General features: G+C 39.1%; 1 protein-coding gene across 1 annotated transcript in view; it reads right to left on the bottom strand.

Moving 5' to 3' along the window:
* Window positions 1–18,884: 18,884 nt before the first annotated feature.
* Window positions 18,885–24,016, bottom strand: part of STXBP5L (syntaxin binding protein 5L) — a 471,051-nt gene continuing 465,919 nt past the window's right edge. Inside the window, exons 25-27 of the mRNA XM_007943886.2 lie at window positions 21,777–21,888; window positions 19,522–19,742; window positions 18,885–18,926 (exon numbers count right to left, since the gene is read on the bottom strand). Coding sequence (XP_007942077.1) covers window positions 18,885–18,926; window positions 19,522–19,742; window positions 21,777–21,888 — 375 coding nt within the window. The remainder of the gene's footprint in view (window positions 18,927–19,521; window positions 19,743–21,776; window positions 21,889–24,016) is intronic.

Here is a 24,016-nt window from a genome sequence, read left to right as displayed (position 1 = left end):
AAGACAAATAATCCAATTAAAAAATGGGTAGAAGACATGAATAGACACTTCACCAAGGAGGATATTCAGGCTGCCAACAAACATATGAAGAAATGCTCATGATCATTAGCCATTGTTGTTGTTGTTGTACCATCGAGTTGGACCCGACTTAAGTGACTCCTCCTTGGGTTTCCGAGGCAGTATCACTACGGAAGTAGATTGCCCCATCTTCCTTCCTTAACTTCTGGTTAGCAGTCAAGTGCCTTAGGCACTAGGCTACCAAAGCAAATCAAAACAACAATGATATACCATCTTGCCCCAGCACTAGCAGCAAAGTTCAACAAGACAGAAAATAACAAATGCTGGTGAGAATGTGGAAAAATTGGGACTCTCATAGACTGCTGGTGGGACTGTAAAATGGTACAACCACTGTGGAAAGCAGTATAGCAATTCCTTAAAAAGTTGGAAATAGAAATACCATTTGATCCAGCCATTCCATTACTAGGTATATATCCTATAGAAGTGAGAGCCATGACAAGAACAGACATATGCATACCCATGTTCATCACAGCACTATTTACAATAGCAAAAAGTTGGAAACAATCTAGGTGTCCATCAGCTGAGGAATGGATAACCAAACTGTGGTACATCCACACAATGGAATACTATGCAACTCTAAAGAATAATGTAGAATCTGCAAAATGTGGATGAACTTGGAGGACATTATGCTGAGTGAAATAAATCAATCACTGAAGAACAAATATTGTATTAGTCCATTATTGTAAAAGTGAAAGAATGGTTTATATATGGAAGGAAATTTTCTTTGTTGGTTATGAGGGATGGGAGGGTAGGGTAGGGAACACTGTTAGATAGGTAGAGATAAGTATTGACTTGGGTGAAGAGAAGGGCATCATACCAAATGTGAGTGATCGACATGGTGTCATTGAGGAAGAGGAAAACAGAGAAAGGTACATGGGAGGTGCAGACAACAAAGATGAACCCTTTTGCACATACAGTACTGCATTGCCAGTGAAGGCAAACATGGGTATACGGGTGGATAGATGGGTCGGCAGGCTGAACTATTAGGTATGTCTATGCAGCAGGGAGTGTACCCAAGACTATGTATGGGGTTAGCAGACAGTGGTTCTACAAGTGTTTTTGTATGTTCTGTAGGAATTCCCAAGGGTATAATAGAGCTGACAAGGGACAAGGTTGTAGTCACTTCTTGGTCACACCCAGCTACCCAGAGGGACTGACTAGTTGAACCTGTGGGCTTGGGACCATGGTTGTGGGGGACATCAAGCTCAATTGGCATAACATACTACACAAAACATTGCTCCACCTCCTACTTTAGTGAGTACCGACTGGGATCTTAAAAACTTGCAAATAGACATCTAGATGCAATGATGGGTCTCTCCTTGTCTAGAGCAAGGAAAAATGAAGAAAACCAAAGATTCATGGAAACAATTAGTCCTCATGACTGGTACACCATGCAGTCCTCAGTCTATACAACTAAGAGACCAGAAGAAGTAGATGGTGCCTGGCTACCACTGTTGGCCACTCGAAGGAGGATCTTCTATGTAGGAGATCCTGGATAGAGAGGAAGAACAATGTGGAACAAAACTCAAAATCATTTGGAAAGGAAAAAAAAGGAGGGACCAGGTTTGCTGGTCTGATATAGTCTGGTGGAACCACTGAGACTATGGTCCCTAGCTGCCCTTCAGGATGGGAATTGAACGAACACCTGTGGCTTCCAGACAAAAGACAAGCATAAGAGTTGAACATCTACCTGAAGTAGATACACTCCTTGGAGAGAGCAATCATGGAAGAAGGAAGGGCTGTTTGTATGCAGGGAGATAGCTCAGGGAGCAGGAGTACATGGAGGGATGGACAGAGGAAAGAGGTAACAATCGGGAGGAAGTGGGAGGGGAGCTGTTGCATTGGGGTGAATTGTGGTCAGTGTCATGAGACACCACTTTCACTGTGTCCCAAAAGTTTTGGTAAGGTGTATCTTCATTCTTGTTTGTTTCTAGGAATTTTTTTTTTTTTATTTCACACTTTATTTCTTCTGTTACCCAGTAGCTTTTGAGCAGTGTATTACAGTTTCCACATATTTGATTTTTTTCCCCCTTAATCTTCCTATTATTGATTTCTAATTTTATAGCATTGTGATCCAAGAAGATGCTTTGTAGTATTTCAATGGTTTTGAATTTATTGAGGTTTGTTTTGTTTCCTAACATCTGGTCTATTCTGGAGAATGATCCATGTGCACTGGAGAGGAATGTGTATTATGCTTTTGTTGGGTGGAGAGCTCTGCATATGTCTATGAGGTCATGTTATTTGATTGTGTTGTTGAGTTCTTCTGTATCTTTGTTGAGTTCCTTCTTAATTGTTCTGTCCCTCATTGAAAATGGTGTGTTAAAATCTTCTACTAGGATTGTAGAGTTGTGTATCATTCCTTTCAATTCAGTTAATATTTGCTTTGTGTATTTTGGAGCTCTTTCATTGGGTGCAGAGATATTTATTATGGTAATGTCCCTTTGGTCAATTGACACTTTTAACATCATATAGTATCCTTCTTCGTCCCTTATGCTGTTTCTCACCTTGAAGTCTATTTTAGTGGAAGTTAACATTGCTACTTCTACTCTTTTTTGGTTGTCATTAGCTTGATAATAGCTTTTCCACTCCTTAGTTTTTCATTTAAAAATGTCTAAGGTGGGTCTCTTGTAGGTGTATTGATAGGTCTTATTTTCTTGTCCAATCTGCCACTCTCTCTTGACTGGTGCATTTAGTCCATTTGCTTTGAGTGTAATTTTTGATAGATAGGAATTTATTGCTATCATTCTTTGTGTTTTTTGTTGTGCTTTTGGTGAATTCCTTGTTCCAAATATTTTTCTGTGCTGAGTTCATTTTGTTATCAAGTGCTTTTTGTCTTTTCTTCATTATTGTTGGTTTTGTGCTTACTAATCCCTTGTTTGTTTGTTTTTTTCCTTCTTCCTGAGTTTACTTATAAGGATTGTTAATTTTCTTTGTGGTTACCCTGAAGTAAACTCTTATCTCCCTAAGTTTGGAACAGTCTGTTCTATAAAGACATTGTCCTGTCCTCTCCATTTGGAAATTTTGCCATTAAAACTTATTCCCTCTATTTGCTTTGTTGCTGGTGTCATCTGCAGATTGACTCCTTTATTTCTCTATATACATTTCTTATGAGCTTATTTTGAGAATCTTTTCCTGATTTGGTTTCCAGGTGGTGGTGTCAAGTGTCTTGATTTTAATTTGTTGTTCTCTGTTGTGGCTTCTCTTTTGGAAGCACTCCTTTTGGCATTTCTTGTAGGTTGGTCTGTTTTTCACAAATTCTCTTAATTTCTGTTTGTCTGAGAATGTCTTGATTTCACCCTCAATACTTGAGGGACAGTTTGGCAGGATATATAATTCTTGGTTGGCAATTATTTTTCTTCAAGACTTTATATATCCCATCCCATTGCCTGCATGGTTTGTGCTGAGATATCAGAACTTAGTCTTATTGGTTGTCCTTTTTAGGTGACAGTTTGTTTTTCCCTAGCTGCTCACAAGATTCTTTGTCTGTGGTTTGGGAAAGATTGATTATTATATGTCTTGGTGACTTTCTCTTGGGATCAATCCTGTATGGGGGTTCATTGAGCTTCTTGGATGGATATCTTTTCTTCCTTCATGATATGAGGGAAATTTTCTGTTAGCAAGTCTTCCACTTTTTTTTTTTTTTTTTTTTGGTCTCCTTTTGTTCCGGTATTCCATTCAGGCATATGTTTCTTTTCATGTCATCCCACGTAACTCTGAGGTTCTCTTCATTTCTTTTAAATCTTTGTTCTTATTTTTCTTCATACAGGCTGACATCAAGGGATTTGTCTTGTAGCTGGGAAATATGTTCTTCAGCTAGTTCTAGTCTATACTTTTGTTCTTTCACTGTGTTATCTGTCTCCATAATTTTAGTGTTCATCTTCTGGATTTTTAATTGCTGTTTTTGTATGAGTTCTAATTGTGTATTTGTTTTGTTATTTTGTTCTTGAATGATTTTCCTGAATTCATCCAGAGTACTTTCTGTCTTCTCATTGTTTCTGTTTATAGTTTCTTTGAGCTCTTGGAGGATCCTCTAGATATACCATCTGAATTCCTTCTCAGATACTTCTATTGCTTGTTCTTCCTCTAAGATACATAATTCTTTACTCTGGGCTTTTGTTTCTATTTTCTTGTCCTTTTTTTTTTTTTTTTTTTTTTTATTTGAGGTTGTCTATTGTTTCCTAGATATTCTGAAGTTGTCTTTAATTGTTAGGTATGTATTGATTCATTTCACCCTGATTTTATGTTTTACTGTATCTGGAAGTGAGCTGTACTTCTTTGGTTATTAATTTGGCTTTACTGGGTCACTCTTTAGCTCTCTCTGTGTTGGTGGAATCACTGGTGGGGGTGTGGGTGAAGGTCTCTGTTTGTCATGAAGGGGATTTGAAGTTGGGACAAACAGGTGTTATCCATCATCTGTCATTGATACTGTGGCACAGGAGCTATTAGTTTTACCAGTCTGTTGGGTGAAGTGTTCAGTGTAGTAGCTATGGTTGCCTAGTGGAAGTTTAATATGTTTCTCCTATTGGATGAGGGAGGGGAGAAAAGGAAAACAAACAAACAAACAAAAAACCACAAGAAGCGACCCCAGGATGGAAAGCCAGAAGGAGTTTCCCATGTTTAAACATACTGCCATTGAGTCAGATCTGACACGTAGTGACCATTCCTTGGGTTTCTGAGGTGGTATTACTATGGAAGTAGATTGTCCAACCTTCCTTCCGAGGAGTGGCTGGTGGGTTTGAACCACCAGCCTTCTGATTAGCAGTCAAGTGCCTTAGGCACTATGCATAATTCAGTCAGTGATGCAGGCATGGGCAGGGCAGCCTGTTTCCTTCTTGGGCCTTCCGCTGAAGATGTTACCCAGCTGTCAGGCAAAGTCCTGTGGCTCAAATCTGAGAGTAGCTCCAAAAGACAAAGGTCTACTCCTTTCTGGGTGAATCAGCAAGTCACAAAATCTCAGTACGCAGATCCAGTCTGAGCCAAAAAGTGTTGCTTAGAGTTGGATCCGAGCCCATTGAGTGCACTCTGGGGTTCCCCCTACTTGGCAGGAGCTTCTCCCTTTCTCCCACTCCCTTTTGGACTCCTTGGCAGCCCAAGCCAAGGGGGGTTCTTGATCCATTTCCCAGTAAGATCTTCACTCCCCCTCGAAGTATCAGCTCACCTTGAAAAACTCCCAGCATGGCTATTCTTAGTCTCCCATACCTGTGGGTTCCATTATTATTATTATTATTCCCCCTCTTTCTTACCTTCTCCTTGAACTCTTTTGTGTTTCTAATGATTCCTCACCATCTCTTTCTCCTGGCTGGGCAGGCCTCCCTATTTTTTCCAGTTGTTAAACCTCTCTTTCTTCACCTTCACTGAATCTAATATTTTTATCTTCTTATTTGCTCATAACTTCAGTATCATTATTTGTATCTGCTTTGGTGGCATAGTGCCTAAGGCAGTTGACTGCTAACCAGAAGGCTGGTGATTCAAACCCATCAGCCACTCCTCGGAAGGAAGGTTGGGGAATCTGCTTCCGTAGTGATAATGCCTTGGAAACCCAAGGAGGGGTTGCTATGAGTTGAATCTGACTCGATGGCAGTGCGTTTTTTTTTTTTTTTTTCTAGTTACTCAAAGTCTCAGTTGGAAGAGGGATTGAATGTGCAGATTATCTGTATGATGCCATCTTCCTTCTCCCAGATATATTTTACAGCAAAGCTTCTGCAAAAGACCTCTTTAAAGTGTTGAGGAGCAAATATGTCACTTTGAAGACTAAGGTGCACCTAACCCAAGCCATAGTGTTTTTAATGCCCTATGTTGTTGTTATTGTTATGTGCCGTTGAGTCAGACCCGATTCATAGCGACCCCTCCTTGGGTTTCCGAGGCAGTATCACTACGGAAGTAGGATTGCCCAACCTTCCTTCCGAGGAGTGGCTGGTGGGTTTGAACCGCCAGCCTTCTGGTGAGCAGTCAAGTGCCTTAAGCACTATGCTACCAGAGCCCCCTAATAGCCTATATGGATTCAAAAGTTTTGACAATGAATAAGGAAGACCAAAGAAGAGTCAATGCCTTTGAATTGTAGTATTGGCAAAGAATAGTGAAAATACCATGGACTGCCAGAAAAATGAACAGATCTGTCCTGGAAGAAATGCAGCTGGAATTCTTCTTAGAAGTGAGAATGGTCAGACTTCATCTCACCCACCTTTGTCATGTAAGGACCATTCCCTGGAGAAGGATATCATGCTTGATAAAATAGAGGGTCAGAGAAAAAGGGGAAGACTCTCAATAAGATGAATAGACAAAGTGGCTTGCAATGACAGGGTCAAGCACAACAACAATTGTGAGGATGGCACAGGACTGGGCAGTGTTTCATTTTGCTGTGAGTTGGAGCTGACTCGACCCCACCTAACAACAGCAGCAACAACAACATTAATCTATAAATTCACTGTCATTCCAAAGTCTCAATAGGATTTCTTTTTTGAAAGAGAGATAACATCTTAAGCTTAACTTAGAGAAAAAAAAATCTGTCTATACCTATTATCTATATCAGGGAGCTCTGGTAGTGTAGTGCCTAAGGTACTTGACTGCTAACCAGAAGGTCAGAAGTTCAAACCCACAGCCACTCCTTGGAAGGAAGATGGGGCAATCTACTTCTGTAGTGATACCGCTTCAGAAACCTAAGGAGGTCACTATGAGTCGGGTCAGACTCGATGGCACATAACAATACCAACAACATTAGGCATACAAGGTGTTCTGGTGGTGCAGTGGTTAAAGTTCTTGACTGCTAACTAAAAGGTTGGGAGTTCAAACCACCATCTACTCCATGGGAGAAAGATGTGTCAGTCTACTTCCATAAGGATTTACAGCCTTGGAAACTCTATGGGGCAGTTCTACTTTGGAACTCACTCTATGGCAGTGGATTTGGTTTGTTTTTATTATCCTTACAATACAGTTTTCTTCCAAGACAGATTTGATTGTTCTTCTTCTAGCAGTTGATGTTATAGTCAGTATTCTTCACCAACACCATAATTCATACACATGGATTTCTCAGTCTTCCTTGTCTATTTTGGAAGAAGAAAAGCCATTCAGCCACTATGGCTTCAGGAAGTGGGAGACACAAATGCACCTTGGGGAAAGGAAGATGAGACATGGGGGATGTCTGGGAGACAGGAAGAGGAAGTAAAAGGAAATCCTTGAATTCAGTAAAAGAGCGTGGTGAGACTTATTTTTTCTAGAATTTCTTCCCTGTGGTTCTATCTCAGAGGGGGATGGTGAATGTTAGTTTGAGGAGGAAATCAAAGTAGTCCTCCTCTCTAGTTGGAACTCTGGGAAGAGTGTCTGCCAAAGAATGAAAATGGGGGTTTGGCAGAGAGAGGACCAAGGTTCTCCTGAGCCATTCTCAGCTCCTGTGTAGCATGGAAGCACTTACTGATGAAGATAAAAAATTATATCCTTTGGTATGGATTATGCCTAAACATCAAGAAAATAAAAGCCCTCACAACTGGACCAATAAGCAGCATTCATGATAAACAGAAAAAAGATTGAAGTTGTCAAGGATTTCATCTTACTTGGATTCACAATCAATGCCCATGGAAGCAGGAGCCAAGAAATCAAATGATGTATTTATTGTATTGGAAAAATCTGCTGCAAAAGACCTCTTTAAAGTGATAAGTAAAGATGTCACTTTGAAGATGAAGGCGTGCCTGACCCAAGCCATGGTGTTTTCAATAACCTCACATGCATCTGGTGGTGGTTCACATCCACCAGCCACTCATCCGAAGGAAGACTGGGCAATCTACTTCTGTAGAGCTAGAACCTCAGAAACCCAAGGAGGGGTTGCTATGAGTCAAATTGACTCAACAGCAGTGAGTTCATATGTGAGAGCTGGATAATGAACAAAGAAGACTGAAAAAGAATTGATGTATTTGAATTGTGGAAATTATTGAACCATATAATTAATATCACACGCAAACAAAATCTTACTGAAGGTAATTCAAAAATGGTTGCAGCTGTATGTTGACAAGGAACTTCCAGAGGTGCAAGCTGGATTCAGAAGAGGATGTGGAACAAGATATCATTGCTGATGTCAGATGGATCTTGGCTCAAATCAAAGAATACCAGAAAGATGTTTACCTGTGTTTTATTGATTATGCAAAAGCATTTGATTGTGTAGATCATAACAAACTGTGGATAACATTGAGAAGAATCGGAATTCCAGAACACTTAATTGTACTCATGAGGAACCTGTACATAGACAGGGAGGCTGTCATTCAAACAGAACAAGGGGATACTGCATGGTTTAAAATCAAGAAGGGAGTGCATCAAAGTTGCATCCTTTCCCCATACTTATGCAATCTGTATGCTGAGCAAATAATCCAAGAAGCTGGACTATATGAAGAAGAACGTGGCATCAGGATTGGAGGAAGACTCATTAACAACCTGTGATATGATGATGACACAGCTTTGGTTGCTGAAAGTGAGGATGATTTGAACCACTTACTGATGAAGATTGAAGACTACAGTCTGTAGTATGGATTATATCTCAATGTAAAGAAAACAAAAATCTTCTCAACTGGCCCAATAAGCAGCATCACAATAAATGGAGAAAAGATTGAAGTTGTCAAAGACTTCATATTACTTGGTTCTACAATCAACACCAATGGAAGCAGCAGTTAAGATATCAGACGTTGTATAGCATTGAGCAAATCTGCTGCAAAAGACCACTTTCAAGTGCTGAAGAGTAAAGATATCTCCTTGAAGACTATGGTGCAACTGACACAAACCATGGTATTTTCAATCACCTCCTATACACATGAGAGCTGGACGATGAATAAGGAAGACCAAAGAAGAGTTGATGCTTTTGAGTTGTGGTGTTATTGAAGAACTCTGAAAGTACTATGGGCTTCCAAAAGAACTAATAAATCTGTCCTGGAAAAAATGCAGCTGGAATGCTCCTTGGAGGTGAGAATGGCCAGAATTCGTCTTACCTACTTGGTCATGTTGTAAGAAGGGACCATTCCCTGGAGAAGGATATCATGCTTGGTAAAGGGGAGGGTCAATGAAAAAGGGGAAGGCCCTCAACAAGATGGATTGACACAGTGGCTGCAATGGGGTGCAGGTATAGTACAGATCTTGGGGCTGGCACAGGAACAGGCCGTGTTCTGCTGTACATGGGGTTGCTGTGAGTTGCAGATGACTTGACAGCACCTAACAACAACAATACCAGAAGAATGAACAATCTGTCTTGAAGGAAGTACAGCCAGAATGCTCCTCATGAGCAAGGATGGCAGGACTTCATCTCATATACTTTGGACATGTTACTGGGAGGGACCTGTCCCTGAAGAAGGACAACATGCTTGGTAAAGGTTAGCAACAAAAAGGAAGACCGTCAATGAGATGGACTGACACAGTGGTTGCACCACTTAGCAACAATTGTGAAAACGATGTAGGACCTGGAATTCTTTGGTTCTGTTACACAGGACCACTATAAACCAGAGCTGATTGGATACCTAATAACAATGTGTGGCATGGAGGGTATGTATCCAGAAGCTACCCCAGCCCCATGGGAAACGTAGATGTAGTCAGTACCTAAGAGCCAGTGGATTTATACCACAGGGCCATGGGCCTAAGCAGCAGCTGAGGGTGAAAGTGGGGAGCATGCTATAAAGGCTGTGGGATGAACAGTCTAACCTAGGGGCCAAGGCAAAATAGAGATTCCAAAAGAGATCTACAGCCAAGGTGAGGCAAGTTCACAAGTGAGGACCACAGGGCGCTGTCCAGAACAAGAGAGCACTCTTACCAATTACACTTGAGCACCTATCAGGGAAGGATGCTCAAGGGTCAAAACAGACCAGCCACTGGCATAGAGGAACTCATAGCAGACACCACAGCAGTACAAGACCTCTCTCCCCTTGCCTTGAGGTCATATAAACCTTCCTCTTTCAGAAGCTGTCTTTCAGAGCAAGAGGGAGAGGACTCAAAAGCAAGGAAAAATAACTTACAGAAAATAAATAACCTACATCAATTTCCAGAATTATCATAAAATTCAGTGAGTGGATAAATATCCTTTAGTAAAGGGTCTGATTCCATTTCTTCTCCTTCTGCCTCACATCTGGGCAAGCTGATAAGAAAGTGTGGGTGTCCCCTCATTTGCTGTTGGCAGGAGGTTCAAACCATGCAAGCTCCTTCCGCATGAGGGCTCCTTCACCCCCAGCCCCACACCCCGGCCACAGAAAAACCCCAAGCCAGTCTCTTTTCCTTTTCTCTCAAGCCATTTTAGGACCAGCTAAGGGACCACCCTGCTCTCTCCAGAAAGACCCATGAGGAATAAACCTTTTCACACCTTCTCAATGGGTGTGTGGTGTCCTCAGTCTCAACATCTGAAGCAAGTTTCAGGTGGGGTCCAGGTTGCTTCTACAAGGTACCATAGAACACAACTCTTCAGAAAACTAGCCAAGAGTTATAAGCAAGTCACAGAAGAGGAAATGAGTGTCCAATATAAAATGTAAAATGATGTCCAATTTCAATAGTAATTGGGAAAATTCCAATAAAAATAATAAGATGCCATTTTCACCTTCAGATTGTGAAAAGTAAAAGAAAAAAAATACTGAATACAGGCGAGAATTCTACACTGAGGGAATAACAGTTTAATCGACCATTTGAATATTATCTATTTAAAAGGTTAGAATGAGCATGCCCTTTGGCTCAGCATTTCCTCTTAATATCTTTGCAAGGGAAACCCTTGCACACATTATGCAAAAGGCATATACAATAATGTTCACTGAAGTCTTGTTTACAATATCAAATGAGGAAAATATCTACAGGCTTACCAATAGGATAATGGTTTAAACAGATTACCTTTATTGACACCATGGAATCATGTAAATGAATTAAAAATGATGATTTATAAATACTGACAGAAAGATCTCTAAGACATTTGGTAAATGCATAAGCAATTTCAGCATAGAAAAATGTTTAAAAGGAAATGTATCTAATACTTGATGATAGAGAAGGGTAGGAGGTGACCAAGGGAAACTCACTTATTTTGTCTAAATATTTTATTGTTTGGTTTGATTACAAATATGCGTTCATATATTATTTGCGTAACTAAAAAGTTAATGTTTTTAATTACAGTTGGATTCCCAAGCCAAATCACAAAAACATTGTTTAACCCATAAAGCAGCTGACCATTTGCTAGGTTAGATAGAAGACAGTGTCACTGAAATGCAAGTAATTCAACAAAATTGAAACAATATATTTTTATTCTGAAACGCTTTCAAACTTAAAAGTTTCAACAATAGTACAAAGAACCCCACTCCGCTGGGAAACCACACTCAAATTGCACTGATTGCTCCGATGATGTCATTTAGAACAAAAGACTCCAATCCATGAGCACATTGTTCACCCAGTTGTGTTTCTCTCTATTCTCCTTAAATCTGCAACATCCATCTTTCCTTGATTTTCATGATCTTGAAAAATTTGAAGAATACTGGACCATCATTTTATAGAGCATCTGTCAATCTGGTTTTGTCCAAATTGTTCAATTTTTCTCATGGTAAACACAGATTATGCATTTTTTTTTTCAGGAATATCACGGAAGAAATGTCTGTGCTGTCATTACATCCTGTCAGGTGGCACATAACATTGGTTTGCCCTCTTATTGGTGGTGTTAACCTTGATCACTTGATTAAGATGGTGTCTGCTGGGTTACTCTAGTGTAAAACTGTATTTTTTTCTTTATTATTAACAAGTATTTTTTTGTGAAGATACTTTGAGACTACATAAATGCCCGGTTCCTCCAACCCACTTCAACCCTTCTGCCCTGCTCCAATGCCTAGCTCACATAGGCCACCATTACTGACTGCCTAAGGGCTACACTTGCCACCCCACTCCAACTCCATCCTCCTATGGCCTGGCCCTCTCACCTGCTCCAAGGCAGTCCTTATATGGAGCTGCCATTACCAACCTGCTCAGATGTGCCAGTGACTTTTGGATGGAACATAAAGAAGGGAGGAGAAAGGAAAGGACAGAGGGAGGAAGGGAATTGTGAAGAGAAGAACCGGGCATTGGGTATTTAAAGGATCTGTCTTTGTATCTGTACATTTAATTGAGAAACATGTTGTCACCTAGGGTTGGTTAGTTTTGTTTAATTTTTATAAAGAACCAAAATGAGGCGGGAAACTGTGAGTGGTGGGTATGGGGGGAAAATGCTCCTGAGATAATTAGGATTTGGAAGAATAAGGTTAGTTGGTTAAGGCCATGGTGTAGGTAAATATAAGGAAAGGGTGGAGAAAAAAGCTATGTTGACAAAAAGCCAGAGTAGCTGGAGAGCACGTTCTTTCTGGAGACTTTTTGGAGGTGTGGGGTTAGTGGATGTTCACCAGAACCACTAGGTGGTGGTATCAACCCATATTAGCGTAACCCTGCCTGGTTGGAGAGTGAGGCTGGATCTGACAAGGTATGAGGAAGTGAAGTCTGTTAAATTTGTAGGAACATCTTACTCAACCTCAACTTCTTATGCAAAACTCTCACTAAATTTATTTTTATTTGTCCTTCACCAAAGGTAAAAATCCATCAGCATCCTTAAAAAAGTTACCTTCAAAATCTTCCAAGAAAAATTTGGCCACATCCCCAATGTGCTGGACATTTTGAATGGCTCAATATTTCAAGCCTTTTAAATAAACGAAATCTAGTAAACTCTAAAAGAGCCCTGGTGGTGCAATGGTTAAGCACTCAGATGCTAACTGGACTGCCAGTGGCTTGACCCTCCCGCTGGCTCTGGGGGACAGACCTGGTGACCTGCTCCTACGAAGATTACAGCCTTGGGAATCCTATGGATCCTACCCCATCCTGGAGGATCACTATGAGTCAGAATCGGTTCGATGACACCCAACAACAACAGCAAGATCTGAGTTTTGAGAATTTGTTTAATTTTTTTTCCTTTTTTTTTAGTTCAAATATGATGTACATTGTTCCCCCACCCCACACCCCACCTTTGTTTTTTAAATTACACTTTGAAAAATCATAGTTCTCAATGTTGCAAATGAAGGCCTTACCTCTGTCCATATTTAACCTTGACAAAAATCATCAGTAGTGCATGACATCATGACATAAGAGAGCATCTATGTACAAACATATACAATTTTATTGATATTTCTACAGACTACAAGAATTTTGTTAAGTATAGTCACAATTGCTGATGCAACAGAAAAATAGTAATCTGTCATTTTCTGAAAAGATGCAAAAATTCTGAAGATGAAAGATACATTAATGATGTCATCTGTTTCTTATTTCCTAGAATAAAACATCACATAATTACTTACTAAAAAATTTAAGTTATTAGAGATTTTGATCCTGTGTACAATTGTCCAAAACCACCAACTAGTTTATTTTTTGGTTTTGCAGTTGAGAAAGGTGGGTCATTACCAGAAGGGAAGTAGTACGAGAGGCGATAACTCCCTGAATTGTTTTCTCATTGGGTATCATAGCCTTTGATAGGCTGGACTCTCCCCTTTAGGCGTTGTAAGCACTCTTAGGACACTGAAGGTCAGACAGTGAGTTACAGGCATTCTTTTTCCTTTAAACACATGTCCAATAATTAAGAAAATAAATTCAAGTGGCCTTGGGAGCTAAGACAACAATCAAAAAAGAAAGCTTGTTTTCCCTTCTTGCGAAGACTAAGTCCAACAAAATATACCTATATCAGAATAGGTACCTGGTACTCATGTGTCCTCCAAAAGAAGAATGAATAATAAATTTGGACCAGATTTAGTAAATACTTGTTTTGAGAATTACCACTGTTCAACTATTGGGAATCCCGCTTAGCTTTACATGCTGTTGAATTTGTTGGGATATTTCTGGTATCTTGTGATATCACATGTGCAAGATACTAAAAACCTAGATGTCTGAGTTGGAGTAACGAATGAGCAAGTTACATAGGAGATTATCACAAAGACAAAGTTATTGAGTTAACGTGACACTGCCTGGGCAGAAATTCACACACACTTTTGTTCTTTGTGAAACACAGAGCAAATAACCAACTCAAGACATGTCCCCTCCATCTTGCCTTCCCTTCCCTCTAAGAGGTAGGGCTGGGGCACCAGCCAAGGTAGGCAAGAGGTCTTTTTTTTCAAGAGGTCTTTGATAGCATGGCTATCAACCTTGTCTGGACTGGAACCAGATTGGGGACCTAGAAAAATAAGGTTTCCATTGCATCAGGTTTCCACTGCAAAGGACTTTGATATAATTGGGAATTTTAAAACCTCTTCAGGTGATTCTTATATATGGCCAAGGCTGAGAATCATTCCCCTAGGTAAAATACAAATAAAGGCAGCCAATTCTGCTTCCGGTTCATCATGAATGCCTCTTCCAGTTTACTCTGGCTCCCGTGTCCCGCCTCACCCTCACCTTCTTGCACCTAACTGACATTTACTTCTCCTTTCCCAAGTCACACCTTCCCTCTGCATCTCATCCTCTCAGGGCTAGGTTCTGTGCAAACATACACACTAAACTTGCTATGTTGACAACCATACTTCCTGGAACAGTATATAGTAAAGATAATGCTCAACCCAAGCACCTAACTTATTGACAAGCATTTCTGTTCCCAGGCAGCGTGCACGTGAAACAGTACCTAAAATGTGATTGGGGCTGAGAAGGACAGAGGTGAAGCTTTGGAGGCTACCACTTTTCTTGCGACACAAAGGGCAAGGCCTGATACAAATGTCTCAACTCCACTTGGCATTGCCTTCTCTGAACTATGTTCTTTTTTCCCACGAGGACAGACTGACCGCACAGATATATTCCTAAGTTGTCCCAGTGATTCTAAGCCAAAATTTTAGCTTCCTTTCCAGACCTGCTTCATTTTCCCTTCTGCCCAAATTGTAATCAGTTCTCAAGGAGCCTATCTTAATCTTCTTCAACCACTCTTACTCATATATATATATATATATTTTTTTTTTTTCTCTCAAAGCCATGGTGATCCCTTAATGTGGATAACAAACAGATCCTGTACATTGGGATCCCATGATGAAAAGGGGACTCCAACAATAAACTTTCCTCAAAATCCCTTAAGAATTTGAGAGATAGAGACCTGGATTTGGATTAAGAATCACTCAAAGACTATGTAAGAGATCTGAAAAACTGTCCTTGTGACTGAATCACTGGACACATCTCAGTTCTGTCACTGTCCTTCAAAGTTGCAGTCAGACGACGAGCTTGATGATGGGTGGGCACTAAGTCTGGAGATGAATGAAGTTGTGAGAAGCAACGTCAGCATCACTGCTTTCGTAGGGGTTTTGGTAAATGATAAATCAGTCATCCCCCTCACCCCAAGATTAATGAACGTTCTCATGGCAGGGATTATTGCTCATGTGATTAGAACCAGAAAACAAATACTTCTAGCTTCTCACTGATGAACGGAATGAAAAGGCCCATATTCTACTGAAACGTTAAGAGGGGCTTATCTCTTGTAGTCACAGGGAGATGAGGTCCACTTGTAGACATTATAGTTTGCAGGCCTTATCTTCTCATGACACCTTAGGAAATTTAATATAATTTTTATGAAAAATAAGGCTCTGAGTCATTTTCTCTCTCACTGTTTTTCTAGGACTGTTTTTCTTATATTTCAAGATAGGGGGAAGACATTTAAATCTTAAAGATGAAAGATGCAAAGAATTATATGGATTAACAGTACTCATTTTCCAAAGATGATGATGATGGTGGTAGTGGTGGTGGTGATGGTGGTGGTAAGGTGTGTGTTGGGTGTTTACGTGTATATGCTAAGGTCAGTACATTAGAATGGAAATGTTCAAAGAGAAAAAGCACATCTACATTAGATTCTTGTTATTGCTATCTCTTTGAATTATAAAAATAATTTTGATACAGTAAAACCTCATTAATTTAGATTCCATTAATCAGGGGTTTATGGGATGACGTTGCCCTTATATTAAGAAAGGGTTTATAAAAACAATGTTGCAGTACGTATTTAAACTACTTTAAAGGATGTATTCTTTTCAAGCATGTCAGAAGCACCTGTTACTTTCAATTGATGTGCTTGTTATAAACATTTGATCTATTCATTGAAGATAGAACTTTAAGTACTTCTACTGTTAAATACTACATTGTCCTTTTTGGTATTTTATGTGTATGCTTTAAAATATCCTGCAATTGTTATTTTTCACTGGTTCATATAGGCTTTCTCCAGAATTATTTTTTATTGCATATGAAACACACATATAATTTTTGGGTAAAATTATTTATCCTGTTAAGACACTGTGCATGTGTGATGTACACTTTTATACAAGGCATATATTACATATTCACACTCAATCTGTCTCCTAAAGGATGTAGAACAGTGTCTCCCAACTGGGCACAATTTTGGCAATACTGGAGACACTTCTGATTGTCACTCCTAGGGGGTGCTGCTGGCATCTAGAGGACAGAGGCCAAGGATGTTACTAAACATTCCGCAGTGCCCAGGCCAGTTCTCATGACAAAGACCTATCTGGCAACTGTGCTCCTGTTGAAAAACTCTTATGTAAAACAAGTTAAAGCAAATCTTACATGGAGGCTTTAGAGATACTCATTGACTTTGATATCATTTTAGATGGAATTTCATTCTCCTAAAATCAGTTAATATTTCACTCTTTTGTTTTTTTTAAATATAGAAATGATAACATATTTGTTTAGAAAGTCAGAAGATTAGGTCCTTGAAACTGATGGTAGTAATAATGCAATTCAGCTGCTGCTGTTTTCTAAATTTTCATTTCAAGTTCCCTTTTTATTATATAATTTTATGTCTCATGTCCATATTCCCAAGCCAAGCTGTTACCCTAAGGCTGTTCACAGGAGTCTGGAAGATTCCTGGAAAGGATCTTTTCAGAAATCAGGAGAACTCAAGGACTCTGAGAAATGCTATCCTGGCATACAGTTTTTAGCTCCTTCAATCATCTTTACTCTTCTCACACTTACAAAGAACATTATAAAGGATGTGCCATTTCAAAAAAATAAAAAGAAACAAAAAAACACCATCTAAAGAAACAGAATACTATTTTTTGGCCATTAAGATAATCTGGATTTCAGAAAAATGGAGAATTCTTTAAAAACATAAATAAAAAGCCAGTAATACTTTGATAAACCAAAATTCAATAAGCAAAAATGCTTAACTTAAAAAAAAAAAAAAAAAAACAAGCAAAAAACAGATGCACTTTGAAGAAACAGAGTATTTCAGCACGGGTCTTGCATATATTTACTGCTATGACTTGACTTCCAGAATCACATTAAATAACGACAGCAGGGTCTTTATTTTGCTTTACCTTTAGTGCTTCCTGTAGAGTCTGTATTTTGTTTTGCCTTTTGAGTTATGACAGAGATATATATTTTTAACATGGTAAGTACATATATATTTTTTTATTCATTTTTAAAAGAATTTTTATCAAGGAATGGGTATTTCGTATGTCAACATAGGCCAATTAATAAAAGCCATTGACTTCCACAGCTTTTATTAATTGGCCTAATAAGTGATAAAATAATTGATTTTGTATCATTAAATTTCCCATGCATTTCTATTGTCATAATGACTGATGCCAAGATAGCTAAAAACACCACAACTTTTTATAAAGATTTTCAATATCAAGTATTGAACTGAAAAGTATTTTCTAATGAAAGCCCTTGTTAATAAAAAATGTAATAAATCAGAATCTCTTTCCCAAAACATGAACCAGGGTTTTACCGGATCATTCTAAAGAGAATGGCCAGTTTGCTCTGTGACTGTCAGGCTGCTAGGAGCACCTTTGGAGTGAAGAACCACTGGGTCTGAACAGTAACATACTGTGGAATTGGCAGACAAAGACACAAATGGAGCTTTACAAACATACCGCTTTTGAACCTGAAACTCTAGCGTGAGGGAGATTTCACTTTACGTGAAATCAATTCTCAAAACGAACTGCATTTTTCCTGTATTGTGGTTTCCCCAACACATCATCCACTCCCCTGCGGAGGACAACTCAGGATGAGACGTGCTTCGAGGCGAGACCCAAATCTATGGCTTTTGTCTAAAAATAGCAATCCACTGAAGGTGACAAAAATGGAAATAATTGTATTGGGAATAGTTTACTCTACTGGCAATACTTGCTTATGATCGAGAACCGGGAATGATATGAAATATAACGGAGAGAAAAGAACGTTAATCACACTCCTGCCATAAGACTGATCATGTGCTAGTCTTCTGTGTAAGGAAAGTTACAGACGATGAGAACAAAACTCTGGGCTTATTTTGTTTTGTTTTCTTTTTCTGTTGGGTATGGCAAATATATTTGAAATGCACTGATATCTTCTAATGCAGATTTTTAAGTTGTAGGGTGTAGCCCAATTTATAAAAATATTTACCATAAATCTTTTTTCTTCTGTCACACATGCTTTTTTTTCTTTTCCTCTTGAGATGTTAATTTATCATGCAAAGTTTTTTTTTTTTTTTTTTCATTAAGTGCATTAATGCTTTTGTTTATACAGGGTTGGTTTTTTTTTTTTCCCAAACTAGAAGGATTCCCATAGTTCCTAAATGTAAATCCTTAGCAAACAACGTGCCAAGATGATAGCCCTGTCCCACATAGGAAAAGGCAAACTCAGCCATATCTTGGGATTTTGATCACGGTTCCAGCCTCTGGGTTGCACAATGTCTCTGGTAAGTCTTCCTTATGATGACTTCAGATGGATTGTAATGGAACATTTTGTAGAAGAAACTGGCTTCTAGCAGTTGAATAGTGATGCTGGGAACAATTTGGTTTCCCTGAATAATGGTTTCTCAAAGCAGTCACAGCGTCTTTAGAAGTTTAGAATTGGTACCATTTCTTATCCTTATATTTGAGCATTAACTGCAAAGAAAAAAAGTCATCATAAGATGTTTAAATTTTTTTAAAGTGCTAATCAAAGCAAGCTCATAATAAGTTAATCATGCATATCTAACTAAATTCCAAAACTTATAAAAATTGTATGGGATTCTTTATTCTGGTAATAAAGTGCAGATGAGAAAGATATATATATATATATATGTTTTTAAAATCCAAGCTATAAAGACTGAAAGGAAATGACTTTTAACGATTGAGACAAAATGGAGTATGTGGATCCTAGCCTCCGCTGCCCCTTATACCTTCTTGGGAAGATCACATAATCTACCTACATGCCTCTTAAGCAGCTGATATACAATATAGAGCCAATGTATCAGACACACTAGATAATTTTCATTTAATTATGCCCTAAAATAAAAAAAATCAATATATTACAGTATTTAAAATACCTTTAGGCCCCAAATATTGGGGTAATTATAATCCTTATAATAAGATCCAGGGTATTCTGGCTCTCACCCAGGATTATTTACTGTGGCCGCTCTGTGTGAGCTTTCTTGTGGGGAATATAAAAGTTGAAAGTTTCTACCATACGGAGGTGCCTATATTTACTTAGGTACTATACCTCATGGGCATGTTTGGAGAATGCTTCTGCGCTGGTCATCATGCCTGCAGTTTTCTCTTCCAGCTCCCCTAGCCTCTGTCCTCTCTCATCGAGTGCGATCCGTGCGCGGGTCAGCTCTCCCATCACCCCTCCCGCGGCGCCTTTCATCCCCTCTATACTGCCTGGTCCGGGGATGTGCTGGGCAAGGCTTCGAGATGCTTTTCCTGCAGAAGCCTCCCCAACTGAGAATTCAAGCCATAGAAAATTAAAGCGTTTTGTCAGAAATTCATATAATCATTCAAGTCTGTCAACAAAACAAAGTATTTATATTAAATTCTTTTGTCATAATTCTTATTAAAAGAGAAATGTATTTGGTCCTATTATGTCTATGTGTTTGTCCATGTAAAGGAAAGATGTTTGATACATGCTACAACATGGTTGAACCTTAAAAACATCATACTAAGAAAAAGAATACAGAGTCCAATTATATGAAATACCTAGCATAGGCAAATCCATAGAGATAGGAAATAGATTGGTGGTTGCTGGGAGCTAGAGTAAGTGTGTGTTAGCACTTAGGAAAATACCTAAGAAAGAGACTGCAGGAGACATTGTTACCATATATGCTACATGAGCTTCTGGATTTTTTTAATGGATTACATAAAATATGGTGTAACTGCACATCATATCAAACCTCATACAAATCAAAAACCAAACCAAACTCACTGCCATTAAGTCTGTTCTGACCCATGGAGCCTGTGCTGTAGACTAGAACCGTGCTCCGTAGGTTTCAAGGCTGTGTCTTTTGTGAAGTGAAATCACCAGGACTGTGCTCCGAGGGGCCGCTGGGTGAGTTCAAACCACAACTTTTTGGTTAGTAGTTGAGTGCTTAACCATTTGTACCACTAGGCCTCCCACATGGCCTCCTGCATATCTATATTACTGTCTGTTCCAATCTCAGTCCTGATCTTTAACTGAAACTTTTGCCCACATCTTCATTATAACATTTCTCTCTTCATTTTGATATTGGTCTTTGTAGGCCTCAACTTTTCTTCAGTTTTTTTTTTTTTTTTTGGTGGGGGGGGTCCTTCTCTCTCTTTATAAAAGATCTCTCTCTCTCTCTCTCTCTCTGTCTCTCTGTAAATATTATGGGATGGGATAGATGCATGATGAACATTACTGAACGTATGTTAAAAATTTGTGCTTTATGAAAGACTAAAGTTTTTCTCCACTTACAAAGCTCAGTTTTGTTTAATTCTAATGAAGTAAAAAAGATTATTGAAAGAAAGCCATCTTGGAAGAAATTTAGTGGGCATTCCCAAGAGCAGAACATTAAGGATGGAACCTAGATGTTCTTCCAATAGCAGTTTTATTGAGATTTAATCACATACTAGACAATTCATCCTTTTATGCTTTATTGATTTTTACTGAATTCAGATTTGTACAGCCATAACTACTACATGATTTTAGAACATATTTATCACCCCAAGAAGAAGCCCTCATTCCCCACTTGTAGCTCCTGGCAACCACTAATGGACTTCCTGTCTGTATGGATTTCCCCATTCTAGATACTTCACATAAATGGAAACATATAATATGTGGCTTTCTGTGCCTGGATTCTTTCACTGTGCATGATGTTTTTAAGGTTCAGCCATGTTGTAGCATGTATCAAGCATCTTTCCTTTATGTGACCAAATATACTCTATTGTACGGAGGCACCTAGATCTTTCACATAGTTAAAAGTTCAAGAGATAAGAGTTTTGGTTTTGAAGACCAACTGGTGGTGGAAGAGCCTGGAAAATACATTCTTGTCATCTCTCTGAAAATGTTCCCTAGTATCTCACTACTGCTTTTCCATTATTGTACTTGAGAGTCTCACTGGTAGAACTTGAGAGTAATTTATTTTGTAGTGTTGATAAGCTTTGTACTCTGAATAAAGAAACTGCTTTCTAGCAATGGTAAAAGGCAAGTAGATTCAATTTTTTTTTTCAAGCTTTAATAATTGAATATCACCATTCTCCCCTAAAGGTATGATCTAGCAGCCAGTGACACATCCATTAGCTTGCTCAACATTTGTATGAGTTATATGTACCATTTTTGTTAAACTATTTCCAAACATGAAGTGACCAATTTTATTCACATCTGATAAGCAGGGATGATTTTCATGTCATAAAAGAAGATAGATAATCAAACTTTAAGATACAGGCAAAAAGAACCTAGTCTAGAATTTGAGATCTCATTAAGTTACACACACACACAGGTTTTCTAAATTTACTCACAGAGCTCTTCTCTGTCAAATGTTTGTCCACTTCCACCAAACAGTCCCTTGAGAAAGCCTCTGTTTTGAGCTTCTGGTGTCTCTATGGGAGTAAACAAATCTCCTAGCATGTCCTATAGCAAATTTAAAGCAAAAGGCAATTAAAAATAAATTAATAGCTAAATAAATTAAAAGTTAAACTGTGGTACATCAAAGCACATTGTGAAGGGACAGCCTGCCACCCATATCCATATCCCGTCCCGGTGTTCTTTGATTTGCTCTTGGTTCTATCTCTGGCAGTTCTTTCTGCATCTCCTTTTACTTCCTTCCCCTAGTAATTTACATCCTATAATTTTCATTTTTTTCCATCCTTTTCTCCCTCTACAATTAAAAAACATGGGAAGCTAGTGTGTTTACCCTAGCATCAACTTCCACCTATGTTCAGGGATTTCCAATCTTGGTCTCTGATCTTTTATTCATTATCATAGCCTCTTTCCTATCTGGTTTCCTTCCCTGAAGCAAACAGGTACTACCTATGAAACAGGAAGCCCTTGATGGTATACAAAAGAAAGTTGGTTCTGTTTTTCTACCAAGTACAAAATGATGAAATGGCTCAAGATAATTTAAATGATTCAATACAGGCACACTACATAATGGAGTGCCAAAGTTTTCAGTATTTGCTGTGCCTTAGAATGATAGAAATGTAGATGCCCAGGCTGCATCCCACACACTAAGTCAGATCTACACAGGTGTGCTCTGGTGACCTGTAGTTTCAGCTTGGTTTCCAGGTCCTCCTAAAGCTGACCAAGGCCTGAGAATGGGATGGGAGAGAGAATTTATATCAAGAATCAGATTTGTGACTATTATCTGCTTGTCTATGAATTTCCAAGGAGCTCTGGTACCATAGCGCCTAAGGCACTTGACTGCAAACCAGAAGGCTGGCCGTTCAAACCCCCCAGCCACTCCTCGGAAGGAAGGTTGGGCAATCTACTTCTGTAGAGATACTGCCTCGGAAATCCAAGGAGGGGTCGCTATGAGTTGGATCCGACTCGACAGCAGTGAGTTTGGTTTTTGGTATGAACTTGCAGTATGACCTTAACTTCATCCTCTGCCCTCATCTCTGTTCACCAGACCTGTGCTCTGCCTTCTGAATTCCTTGTCTTTGGAAATGGCCTCACCATTCATTTAGTTCCCTAAGCCAGAAAGCAAAGGATAGTTAATTCCTTTCTTTCCTTCACTTCTACTTCTAATAACCCCTATATCCAAATGATTGCACTTACCTTACAGCAATTGAGTCTACTAACTTTTCTCCATTCTCACTGCCGGCACCCCTATTTCACACCCATTGCCCTCCAGCTAATTCCGACCTGTAGTGATCCTATAGGACAGAGTAGAACTGCCTCAGAGGGTTTCCAAGGCTGCCCACCTTTACAGAAGCAGACTGCCAAATCTCTCTCCTACAGAGCAGCTGGTGGGTTCAAATCATGGACCTTCTGGTTAGCAGCTGAGCCCTTTAACCACTGTGCCACCAGGGCTCCTTCCCTATTTTAAGCCAATGTTATTTTTGACTTTAATTATTAATTAAAAAAAAAACACCACCACAAAAAACCCTTCATAATTGTTCTCTCTTCAGTCGCGCTTCCTGAAAACTAATTGCCATACTGCAGCCAGGATATTTATTTCAATAAACAAACCTGCTAAAACTTTTCAATGACTTCCTATTGCCCTTGGGATAAATGCCACATTCCTTAAGGATTTTCAAGGTGCTTCAGGGTCTTTCTTGACTAACTAATTCTCCAGCATCATCCCTTTATTCTCTTCACATGACTAACTCTTCTTTCCTGGCAGTTTCCTGAACTCCTGGGTTTTCACCTGCCTCTGCTTCAGTCCAGAGTATTTGTGCTTTTCCATCCCAGCCATCCAACATTTGAATAACTCCTACTTGCCTCCACAAGTCACATCTGCCCACAGTTCTTCTCTAACTGTCCTCTCCCTTCTGCTCCATCACCTGGGTGCCCCCTTATTTGTGTCCACAGCACCAACACAGCCGTATGTATAATTTTTCAGAGTATTGTGGTTATCTCTTTACTGATCTCTTTCTCCACACTTGTTGTTGTTATGTACCATCGAGCCATCTCTAACTCATAGCAACCTCTACACTAGCAGGTATGGATTTGCATCTTATTTATTATTATATTTTATATATAATAGTATATTTTAGAACATAGACAAGGACTAGATAAATAGGAAAAACTCAACAAA

The sequence above is a fragment of the Orycteropus afer genome, unplaced genomic scaffold (genome assembly GCF_000298275.1).
Source record: "Orycteropus afer afer isolate SDZICR_OR568_19922 unplaced genomic scaffold, OryAfe1.0 scaffold00114, whole genome shotgun sequence".
NCBI lineage: Eukaryota > Metazoa > Chordata > Mammalia > Tubulidentata > Orycteropodidae > Orycteropus > Orycteropus afer.
This window is presented reverse-complemented; position numbering and strand designations above follow the sequence as displayed.